At 37.4% G+C, this 12,553-nt stretch overlaps 1 protein-coding gene across 4 annotated transcripts in view; it reads right to left on the minus strand.

Moving 5' to 3' along the window:
- The window catches only part of LOC134848357 (uncharacterized), a 117,573-nt gene extending 107,198 nt beyond the window's left edge, over nucleotides 1-10,375 (minus strand). For all 4 annotated transcript variants that reach the window (XM_063865766.1, XM_063865765.1, XM_063865764.1 and 1 more), the window contains exons 1-5: nucleotides 10,113-10,375; nucleotides 5,187-5,742; nucleotides 4,652-4,910; nucleotides 4,062-4,216; nucleotides 3,006-3,272 (exon numbers count right to left, since the gene is read on the minus strand). In XM_063865766.1, coding sequence (XP_063721836.1) covers nucleotides 3,006-3,272; nucleotides 4,062-4,216; nucleotides 4,652-4,910; nucleotides 5,187-5,742; nucleotides 10,113-10,349 — 1,474 coding nt within the window. In that variant the 5' untranslated portion in view covers nucleotides 10,350-10,375. The remainder of the gene's footprint in view (nucleotides 1-3,005; nucleotides 3,273-4,061; nucleotides 4,217-4,651; nucleotides 4,911-5,186; nucleotides 5,743-10,112) is intronic.
- Between the last annotated feature and the right edge of the window lie 2,178 nt (nucleotides 10,376-12,553).

The following is a 12,553-nucleotide window of genomic DNA, read 5'->3' on the forward strand; positions in this document are numbered from 1 at the left end:
GGCCGGATTTTAAAATGCTTAAAGCAACTGCATTGAAAAATATTTACAGCTAAAATAAACGATTCATGGGTGTGGCAACTAAGCCGACAAAACACAGGCTGACAAATAAAAGAACGAAATTGTTTTGAACCGGAATATTCACCGTTTGAAAAAAAAATCAGGTATTCGTTACCACCAGGCCAAATGTGCAAAAGACACTACAAAATTTGATTCGATTATGAACTAAGGTACATCAGGAGAGCAATGAGGACAAAGTTGTTTACGGGAAAAGTCTAGTACCCGATTTTAATACCCTTGCTTATCGCTAAAGTAATCAAACAATCTTCTTGGATACCGCCTATAAGAGATAATAGAAATAGCTAGAGGATATAATGGAGAAAAAACGGGCATGTCAAGTGAACCGACACGTCATTTCAACAGACATCTCATATAAACTGTTATTTCAAATACAGATGCGATGCGGAGCTTTGCAACACTTACGATGTAAAAACACATTGCGCTACAAAATGGTGGATGAAAAAAAGACAGATATCAAAAAACATTTCTGAAAAATTAACTTGACAAAAATTGAAAAATTACAGCTACAGAAACTGCATATTTGTATCGGATGAAGTTAATAGACAGCCCCGAGCGGCAAAAAAGGCGACAAACTTTGGATCAAAATCTGTTGAGCCGAAAACAAAACTACTGTCATAAAAAACTCCATAAAATTCAAAACATTTTACGACCCATCCAAACTGAAACACATCATCCCAAACGGATATTTGGCCCCCGAAATTACGCAAAATAAAATGACTAAGTCGATATACCATAAGCTGAAACTGTTTGAATATTTTAAAAAATGGAAAATAACTCAAAATCAGACGGTAAAATTACAAAGTTGGGAAGTTTCAGTTATAGTAAAAACTGTACAAATTGAAACAAAAAGCAAACCAATGCTTTAAAGAGTAAACCAACAAAAACTCAATCAGATAAAAATGGCGTTTAAAAAAACGGAAAATACACCGACCAAAACTAAGACGAAAACCGTGAACCCGAAAAATAATGGAGACATTTTTTTTTTAAATATAATTACAACCTGAAACTTGAAAAGATAATTACAATCTAAATTCAAATCTTTGAAAAGATAATTACAACCTGAAATCACAACCTGAAATCAGAAGATACTCTAGAAGTGAAGATCCTCTACAAGAGATCCTCCTCTAGAAATGTGGACAAAGTTGTTTCCGGGTAGTACCCGATTGCAATACTCTTGCCTATCGCAGGGGTAAAAATTATCCATTTTCGGCCGACCAACCCTGAAACTTTCTAAAGGCGCGCTTGGCGCCAAAATATACTAATGTTAAAGGGTAGCACGCGCCCAAAAAAAAACAATTTTTCGGCCGCAAATTTTTCGCCCGAATTGCGTTTTTGGGCCGAGTCGGTTTTTTTTCTGTTCATTTGCGTTCATTGAATCTTTTCCAACTGTCTGTTGGCTATGTTCTAATCTTCCAAAGCCCATTTTCATCATATCATCTTACACAGGTTTTTCAAGTGATTCTTTTGTTTTTTAATTTAGTTTATTGGAAGTGGCTCTGTTCCCTCCCTCATTACCTTGCTTTAGCTTAAGCTTTTCTGTAAATCAATTTTTTGGAAAAACACTCTTTATATTTTTAAATGTGAATGAATGTAGTGAGAACATGCATAGGTCCTGTTAGTTTCCTGAAAATTTTTTGAAAATCCGCCCCACCCATCGAGAAATTCCTAGATCCGCCCAACCCCTCGAGAAATTTCTAGATCTGCCCCTACGTATTTGAAATGCAAACATGCTCAAAGAACGTTTGTTTCACTAATATTCAACGAGACGTCCATGGGATGAGGCTTGTGAACAGAGTTGTTCACGATAACTTAAATCTAGCTCCCAATTGCGACAATACACCTGCTCTCGCAAGCGTAACAGCAATCAAATATATAAGCATTACAAAGGTTCTACCCAGAGGCGGTCTTTCAAAGTTTATACGTATTTTTTCAGCGGATGTTCGAACTTCAGAGAAAAAAAACCGTCGCACCCCCGTCCCAATCTTCTATTGCTTGGACACTTGGCAATTTAACATAGCCAAGCGAAGATTGGAAAGAGTAATGAACGCAAGTAAACATAGAAAAAAAACACTTGACTTTGTTGAAAAAATCTCAACTTTCGAATTTCAGAGAAAAAAATAGATGCCCTTTAAGCTCTTTGAATTACCAGACCGTGGCGCTTTTTTGATAACATTAACCCAATTTGAGAAAACTGGATCAATGGGTAAAGTTTTCGTTCCACAGGAAATCTAAAAATTAAATTCCACTTTCGAAATTAGAAATAGTTCATGTTTTTTGCGCCATTTCCACGTTCGTAATTGGAGATTGCTATTTACGTCCAATTTCAGCAGATGAAGTTCAATTGAACTCAAAAAGTGCATTATATCAAAGTGCATCAATATTTTAAGACTTTTTCCTGGAAAAAAAAGCAAAAAAAAAAATCAGCAAGACCTATATAAGAGTCTTCACTACGTTCATTGCTCTTAATATGCTAGCATTACAATGGTTATACCCAGAGGCGGTTCTAAAAGAGCGTTAATTCAAAGTTTTTACGTATTTTTTCAGCGGATTTTCGAATTTCTGAGAGGAGAAGCCGTCGCATCTCTCCCCACTGCCGTGACCCAGTCTTCTATTGCCGTGACACTTGGTAATTTATCAGAGCATTATTATGTTAAGATACTTGGCTCTTTTCCACTTTTCCTCTCATTTCAATTTCAGTTTTAAAAAACTATTTAAACATTGTCATAAAGTAATGAAATTTTGCATGGTGAACAAACAAAGTATTGTGAACAGATTTTTTGTCCATACCTTAAATCGCAACATCACGCGTTTAGCCATAATCACATGTAAAATTACTTTGAAAAATCCAAAAAAGAAATTTTCGATTTTTCGGGGGGGGGGGGGGGGGGGTGATGGAAAAGAGCCGATAATTTATAATTTTTGCTGACCTATGAAGTTTCGTAATCTTGTGAAAGTGTAAGGGTAGCAATGAGCGAAGTAGCACATGTCTCCTTTGTGTGTGAATTCCACTTGCCACGAAAGAACTGCAAACTGGAACTCCAGTTCGGCTGAGGACGACAGCGGCACTCCAGTCTTGCAGTATTTGGCACATTTCACTTCTGTTTTGGGAGAGTAGGTGACGTGGTGACCTATCCTATGCCACCCAATTGATTTGCCAATGGCCGTGATTTCAGAATACATCAGCGGACGCATGCCTGAACAAAAAATCAATTTCAAAACAAAATTTGAGTTCTGGAATGATGCGATGTTGACCTTTTTTTATTGACCTTTTTTTAGGTCGACTAAATTGATTTTCTGAGCTCTCCCAAAGCACTAAAAAGACCGTTTGAAGAAAAAAAACAGGTAAAAAAGGCGTTTTTAAGCACTTTTAGGACAGCTTCGACCAAAAATTGCGTTTTTCGGCGCGCGCTCCACCCTCAAACTTAGAATGTATTGCTGCCCGAGGCGCCTTAAAAAAATGTAGCCCCTCTCCCCCTAAATCTGCTACTGATGCAATGTGAAGTATAGAAATTGATATTCTCGATGAAGGACAGCAAAAAATATGTATCATAATTAAAGAAGGAGGGGCATCTTTACGTAGCGTGAATTGACAAAATGGGGCGGTTGGGGATTTGGTTGTAAGAGGACAAAAAATGGTGATGTATATCAGATAGTTCTATCCAATATTTTCGTTATCCAAAAAGAATGCGTCTTAAATAGTCAATCATGACAAGAAATCACATTATTTTAAAATAGTTTCTACTGACTCAAAAAAATTAAAACATATCAATTCAATTTAAAATGCGAAGCCGAAAAGGATTCCCGAATAGCTGCCGCCTATCTACACATGAAACAACTGATTAAAGGCTTCAATTCAGACATATTTAAGCATCACAAATTTAACTTCAGCATCAGTTAAGCCCATCAAGAGGCCTAATAACTACAAGAGCCTCTAACTACAAGTAAAGCCCATCAAAAATGCCTACTAACTACAAGAGGCCTACCACAATTGTAGAGTGAGTCAGGTTTGGATAGGTTGATGATTTTGAAGCAGTAGCTCACTCCGGGAACCATGCCGCCCACTCTGAAGTAGAACCACTGAGTGTGTCTATCCGTGAACAGATCTGCTCGCAACACCAACTCGTAGTCCAATTCACCTCTGAAAACAAGCAAAACCAAATAAACATCAGCTTCAACGTAACATCCATTGACGAGAGGAGACAAAGCAAAAGAGACAAAGACAGGGCGGGCCTCCTCCTCCTTGAACGACTACAGACAACAATTGCCAGGCCAAAATATAACAAAGAATTCACCATTTAGAAATTATAGAAATTACGAAGTTCAATTCAGCGATAACATTTCACCATTTAGAAATTATATACGAAGTTTACTTCAGCAATAACGTAGAGTGATACCAATCTTGATTTCTTCTCATTTCATGAACTCCATAGTTTTAGAAAAACCTTAAAGAAAGAAAGAAAGAAAACATCAAATTTAAATATACAACATAACAGATCATTAGAAAAACCTTGATAGAGAAATTTCGTTCACGGTTTCGAAATGAAAAACTACCAGCAAAACAGCAGTAACTTACACTCTAAAAGCTAAGGCCAAGTTTCCACACTCGAATCGGGACTCAAAAACTAAGGAAGGCAGTGAGTTCTCTGGAACCTCATGGGGAACTGGGGATGTTACGAATCTCGAGGAATCGTAGACTAGGAGAGGCGACTCCCATAGAGGATATTGCACATAGCGGGCTCGCTCGTTGTTAACACTACTATTGGACACAGTCCTGTTGCTAGTATTGCACGGTCCTGATTGGCTACTCGAATCAGCACCATTGTTGTTCTCGCCTAAAAAATATATGACTGCATTGTAATATTACCGATACCAAAAAACATCAAGGAAGGCGTTTGATTTCACACCAAAATTAGGTCTAAATCAAAATTCACGATTTTACATTACAGCCAGCAAACTAATTGTGTTAAAAGTCATTCAAAAAAGTAAAATCGAAAAAAAAATAGTTGAGCTCCAATGTCAATTTTCCTTAAATGTTTTGTTGTTACAGAAAAATCTACCACATAGTTTAAAGTGTAACCAAAAATCAAAGTATGAGAAATTATACAGACCTAAAGCAAAAGATAGAAGTTCTGGATTTTTTGGAACGTCTATAATATGATTTGGAGTTTTGACCAAAGGTCCGTAACCACTAGGCCAAAAGGGTCCATCGTAAGATAGTTCCATTCCAATTTCATCCGCAAAAACTCCTTTGCAGTCCGTGGATTGAATACTTCCATTTCTCACTGCTTCCTTGAATCCTTCCTTGCAGAATTTTCGAAACAGCATTCTCTTTGTTTCGTAGGCTGTCGTCGAAAATATGTTATCACTGTTATCACTTGAGTCGATCCAGTCACTTGGAACCGTGTTATTGGCGAGCTTGCTTTCGTTCGCCGAGGGTGAGTTATAACTAAGCACATTGACGTCGGCCGAGCTAGAACACGATGACGATGGCTGATCTGATACCGGAATTGCCGAAACTCCGCGTGGATTTTTCATCCTATCTAACTTCTTCAAGAATTCTGAATCTGTGATTCCATTGTCAAGATTAGCAAATTTTCGTTTCCATGAATCCCCGATCAAACCCGCGTTTGCAGATTGCGAAAGAATCATATTCTGCTCCAGGTCCTTAAATTATTACACCATTATCAATTTACACCAAGTGGGGCAAAAAAGATGAGAATCTAAAAACGGACGGCATAAATTCCAAACATTGAAATGCTACAATTTATATTCACCTAAACATGCACAGCTGAAAAAAAAGACCGCCAATTTGAAACAACAAATAATGAGTCGATTGAATATTCACTGAAGTTTTCGTCGAAAGAAACAAACGAAAAACGGAATTGTTGGAAAACGGAAAACAGATAGTTGGAAAAGCGTAAAAGAACAAGAAAATAGTCAACAGACTATGCGAAAAAGTCAATGAACGCAAGTAAACAAAAAACTACGGACTTGTTCTTTAAAAAATCGAATTTATACGAAAAAAAAATGCCCTTAAAGCTCTTTGAATTTCAAAAACAATTAATGATTGACACTTTTTTGATTAAATTAGCCCAAATTGAAAAAACTGGCTCAATAGGTAAAATTTTTAGTTCGCAGGGAAATCTGTATGCTATGTCCGTGTATTTGTTTGTTTTGAAGTTATTAGATAGTTGTTTTTGTGTTTTTTTAAGGGCATTTCTTATATTGTGCTTAGAAAAATAATTTGAAACATATGTGAGTTGTCTAGAAGGATGTGAAGTATAACTCTAGAAATTATGCAATTGAAAGCGCTTGTTTGTGTGTGCGTGTTTGAACTATGCATTCAGCTAATATCTGTACACGGAGGCGAAACGGAGCTTCGCATCACTTACCATACATACAAGAAAACCGCTCAGTTAAAAAAACTCGAGCAATTCAAATATCGACACAGATGTGAAGCTGCTCTTCCCAAACACAAGCGGGAAAACGACAAAAAAGCAGCTCTAACTAAATAAGAAAAAGTAGAAATAGGCCTCGACTTATAAAAACTTTTGCTATTTATGGGATTCGAACCAGCGCTCTCGAGATTTGGAGTTCATGTCCTTCCCTCTCAGTCAGGGGCGCTTAACCGTCAGTAACACTCACACTTATCACAAATAAAGCAAAGAACAGATGCTATGAAACTTCCAATCCTCGAGATCGTGATTATAGCAAAAAGGCCACCAAATGAGCACTTTTATTTGCGAAGCAGTTTGTGAAAAGAGTAGGTTCTAACTAAAACACAACGCTCGCTAGTATAAAAATACTGAATCTATCAAAAAGAATAAAGCTAGGCTTGAAAAAACGACATGCCAAGACAATAGAATGTGAAATTAACATCGGAATTAGCTGAAAAAACAGAAAGCCTTTAAGCAGAAAGCACTCACTGAAAACTTTTTTCGCTCATCAAACGACGCAATATTAAGCCACTAAGCCAAAATAAAATAGGCCGAAGTTTATTGAACTGAATAAGGCAAGGGAAAAAATTAGACGAAGTTTTGAAAAATCGAGTAGGTGAACGTACAACATAAGGAAAATTTAAAATAAGACATTCAAAACACTTACAAAGGTAAAACATGTGTGTTGCAGGAGTTTCAACAGAGCGGACGAGCAGATGAGCCTAAGAGATGAGTCCTGGGAAGTCTTTAAGGGAAAAAAGTCTATTTCCCGTTTGCAACATACATGCTATCGTTCTCGGTTGCAACATACTAGCTTTCCTAAGTTCAACGAGTGTAAATATCATCCGCTCAAAAGACTTATCGAAACTGGTACTGGTCTGAACCATACGTTGGAAGCGGTTGCCCAGACAATAAAAATGATGATGACAGTAATGAAACGTCCTGAAAGATTTAACGGGTCTGGTCATACTCGCAGTGGCTAATAATCCAAGAAAAGCAGCATCAAACTGGAAAAGGCGAGAAAGTCGACAACTCGCAACAAGGGAAGACGAAGGTAGCAACTATCCGACTCTCGGCGCACTTCATTAAAACAAAAAAAGGCTACAGTGCACCGCTGAGCGCGCAAAAAAAATTTGCTGGTGTTGGCTCGAAAGTGAAATTAATCATATCTAACTCAAGGCCCACTATGCATTGGACAGAGACTTCCAACAACATCAGATCGAAAATGCGTCCTAAGAAAGAAGAGAAAAAGAAAGAGCACGAAGATCAGTGTCCCAAAAATCCGACCACACCAAAATCTTTCAAAAACCGACCTGAGAAGCTCAAAAACAAAAAAACGTGTTCATTCTTCAACCGTTCGAGCAGAGGCCGTAACATTAGCAAGTTTTCGTTTCAATCTTTTAAGCTCTTCCAACTCAGATAACACCCCTCATTTCAAGAAAGAAGCAGAGGAAGATGAGGGCAACTACCGTGATTTTGCTCACTGACCAGATTACTCGCTAAAATTCCAGCAACCCGATTGCAGTATGGAGCGGCGAAGCACAATGCACTTGATGACATCCAGGAGGTTCTTCGCAAAACTTGATGCCTGGCGGACTCAAACAAGTTTTCCGAACGAACTCAAAAAGAAAGTTTCAACAGGAAAGGTATGTAGCCTGGAAAGAGCATGCCTGATGAATCTGAGTACGTACCCGAGAGTTACTCGGCCTATCCTGTGGAACATAACGGGGCAGTATGGTTTCCAAGGTACCTTGCTACGACGAATCAAGGTGTTCATGAAGAAACTGCATACAAAGTTACGCGCAACACAGAAGAAAGCACCATTTGGATGCCTATAAAGGACCGATCGAGAGCTGATAATCATCACCCATAGTATTTAATATCCTGCTCCGGTTGTAATAGGAACAACTGGACATCAAAGATAGCCGGGATCGAAGTATCCAAGCTACCGGGCCATACATGCATGGAACAGATTTGATAACATCGAAACAACAAGAGCAAAATCTAAAAAGCCATGAACATTCTGTTCGTGGCTGATATAACCATTTTGAGCCCAAAGACATAGTTGAGAAAGCAAAACAGATAACAAAATACAGTGATTATTTTCGAGGAAACGGCTAACAAGGAAGAGAACATCATATATGGAGGCGGTGATACATGAGAAACAGGATTTCTGTGCGTCTGGCTAGGAAGACAGAAGGCATGAAAAAGCGGTTAGGTCGAATCTGGATAGCATGGTTTGAAGTCAAGAAAATGTTTAAGCAAGAGAACAAGCGAAGTGATATAAACGCTGGTTAAAAGCTTCGCTCTCTGCACTTTCAAGTAAAATTGCAAAGGTTTGGCGAAATCAATCAGTTTCAAAATGCACCGGAAATACTCGACAGATGCGTTTCAAACTGAAAAATATTCCCCAACTTTTAGAAACGCGAAAAAAATACAAAAACTTATGGGACATGAGCGAGGCATTGAGAGAGGTTTGCTTTATTTGGACGCTTAGACTTACAACGAAAGCGTAAAAACATCGAGAAACCAACAACAAATACTCAAAGCTAGTTTGTTTCTTTACTTTTCGCCAGCACGGGAGGAGCACCAGGCTCAACAAAAACCATTACAAATTGGCGGAGAACTCGTCGAAAAAAGACGTGAACCTCGACGCTGCACAATAATTTAGTAGCAACATAATTAAGCTCTGCGCTCCTAAGGAGCGCACTTCTCTACAATGTAGAAAAAAAACTAAAACATTTTAAAAATATATAGGCGCGATCCAATAAGATACATTTTCAACGAAAAATCATCAGATGCCTTCGTTCTTGACTAAGTTCATTGCTTCCTTATTGTTCCAAATTTCGAAGAGAGTAACGGAAAATTATTTCGAAATTTTGCTTAGTCATTATATTAGATTATCTGAAAAGTTATGTCTTTAGCGGGTGCCGGACATCAAGCCGACGGGACTTCAAGCCGAATGGAAAAAATGGGGACTTCAGGCCAAAAACTGCAAGTTATTCGTTTGCAAGTTATTCGTTTCAAACCCGATTTATTTAACGAACTGGAAAATATCCCAGTAAAAATTTAGTACAAAATTACAATTTTAAAGGTCCAAATTTTAGTAGTTGTCACAAAAACAGTAAAATTAGTCAAGTTAGTATAACATTTTCATGTACTTGACAGGTTTGAAAATCTGCGTGAAATCCCGTCGGCTGGTTGTCCGAGACCTGTTTTGAGGGTGCTATTACCGCGTAATCGGCTATTTAATTCGCTCATAAATTGGTCGAATTTCATTGAGGCAAGAATTCAGGAATCGAAAACAAAAAAATTCAAATAGTATTATTGTTACAGAGATGTATTTATACGACTTTGGCACGGCTCTATCTGTGAACCTACAATTACCATTTCCAACTTTGAGCATTCTGTGATCAACGTTTTTTACGGAAAAAAAACGTCTATTACCCGATTGCAATACATTTTGCAGTAATAATACTTTTTAAAACGGAAAATGGATTTCAAAATATGCCTTTAGTACGGCGTGTGCGGCTAAGAATGGGCTTTTATATCATTTTAAGTGAAACTGACTGTGTCAGAGTAGCTAACTATACATACTCTCAGCTGCTGCTCTTTTTTCGTTCTCGCTTCCCGCTGTCTTCTTCTCATTCTTTCTAATGGCGGTGTATCCAAGCGCTGCTCCACTTTTGATGTAATAGCCTTTTCGACGGTCTCTCTTATTGATTTTCTCCATTCTTCGTTTTTCTCTTCCGCACTAGCTAAACTCTTGAAGTTAGATACGCTACTGTTATAGTTCAAACATTCAGAGTTGTTCCGATCTAATAACGACACCATCGCTTAGCAAAGAGTTAATCATTAAGTGAACTGAAAACACTTCAAAGTTAGCTTTTAATTTTCCGGTTTGACAACCACCGAACCTGATCTATGTCAGCTTTTAGACATAATAGTTAAAACTGAAGAACACTAAACAATTCAAATGAAAACTCTGAAACCTCCCTAGCTGCAAAAATCGTTTTCAGAACAGACTTAAAATTAGCACGTTCAAAAAGTTTTTAAATACCATGTGGTTCTACAAGCATCATCTTACTTTTAAAATCAGACAAAAAGCAAATCAGACAACCACATCGAGCTGAATAAAGACTGCATTGAGAAAATAATGCTCGAACTAGACATCAAAAAAACAACAGGTCCAGATAATTTGGGAAATCTTGTCTACACAAACTTAAGGAAAACAGTATCAAAATCAGTCTTCCTAATTTTTCAAACTTTTTTGAATAAAGGTATATTCCCAGAAACGTGGAAGTTAAGTGAAGTTGTCCCAATCTTCAAAGATGGGAACAAAAGCGATATTAAAAGATACAGACCGATAAGTTTACTAGGCTGCATCTGAAAAATTTTCGAAAAGGTTTTATTTGACTACATTTATGAAAGAGTGCGACATCATCTTCATAACTCTCAATATGGTTTTCGTAAAAAACGTTCAGCAATTACCCATTTCCTTGCTTACTTACATCAAGTATAGCTAAATTATGATGACCAAAAGACCAAAAATATAACAGCGCTCTATCTAGATTTTGAAAAAGCTTTTGACTGCGTTCCGCATCAACTTTTAATGCATAAATTGAAGTGTTATGGTTTTAGAGGAAAAGCAATTCAACTAATAGCCTCTTACTTATTTCTTCGAAAACAAAATGTGCGAATAAACAAAGCAAAGTCTAAGATATGTTACGTAACAAGTGGTGTCCCTCAAGGTTCCCTATTGGGACCATTACTTTTCATACTATATATAAACGACTTACCAGATAACTTGAATATAGTAGACTCTTTTGGATATGCTGATGACTTTAAGGTTATAGCAACAACTCAAACAGAAATGAACTATGCCACTACGAAAATTGAAAATTAGTGTAGTAAAAACCAAATGCGTCTAAACACCGGAAAATGTACTCTCGTTAATTGCAAAAACGAGCTGGAAGGTCAAATTAATGGAAATATCCTAAAAATCCAAACTGAACAAAAGGATCTAGGAATTTTAGTAACACCCACTCTCTCATGGAATGTAGATGCGTCTAAGCGTTGTCAGAAGTCGCTATCGGCTTTTTACTCACTAAAGCGTAACCTCTCTAAAAACTGTCCTATAACTTCTAAGCTAAATGCCTAAACGGGATATGTAGTCCCAATTGTAGTTTATGCCGTGTCAGTAACACACTACTCGAAATCAAACCTCCGAGCAATTGAAAAGGTTCAGCGAACGGCGACCAAATGGATGCTTAACTCACATATCCCATATAAGTGAAGACTACAAAAATTAAGAATGCTACCGCTGTCTCTGTACATTGAAATGCACGACCTCCTTCTGTTCATTTCTATAGTTCGCAATAACTACGAAATTGACATTAACCAATATGCCGAAAACACCAAAAGCTCATCGAGACAAAATGAAAGAAATTAATATCAAATACCGAAAACTCGCCTTTCGAAAACCAACTCAGACTTCTTCATTAGATGCCCAGCACTTTTCAATGTCATAATTCGACATACCCCAAAACAGTTAACTGACATACAGAAATCTGACATAGCGGAAATTTATTGGAAATTCTTCGAAAGATACTCAGAAATGGACAGCTGCACATGGCGAATAATGTGTCCATGTGGAAACTGTAACCCAAATGGAAAACTCAGAACTCATTAACACTAAAACTACATTTTGGGTGCAAACCCATGGGATAACAACCCTAAATCCTGTTCGAATACTACTACTACTACTACTAAATCATAATCAGAAGGTCGAAAGTATCATAGAAACCGCGGTTACCGCCAAGAGTTCCTTCATCACATTATCCAGTCAAAATCCTCGGAATTTTCTAGATAAGGAAATGATAAAAAGGAGATGATTAGTGTTGATGTGTTTAAAATTAAATTCGATACAGGTTAAGTTTCTTCAATAACTACACGCAACTCGACAGGAGAAACCATATATTAAAATATATTGTTACAAAAAAAATCGTCGAGAGTTGTTAGGTCATTTATTGTGCCCA

The sequence above is a fragment of the Symsagittifera roscoffensis genome, chromosome 6, assembly GCF_963678635.1.
Source record: "Symsagittifera roscoffensis chromosome 6, txSymRosc1.1, whole genome shotgun sequence".
Classification (NCBI taxonomy): Eukaryota; Metazoa; Xenacoelomorpha; order Acoela; family Convolutidae; genus Symsagittifera; species Symsagittifera roscoffensis.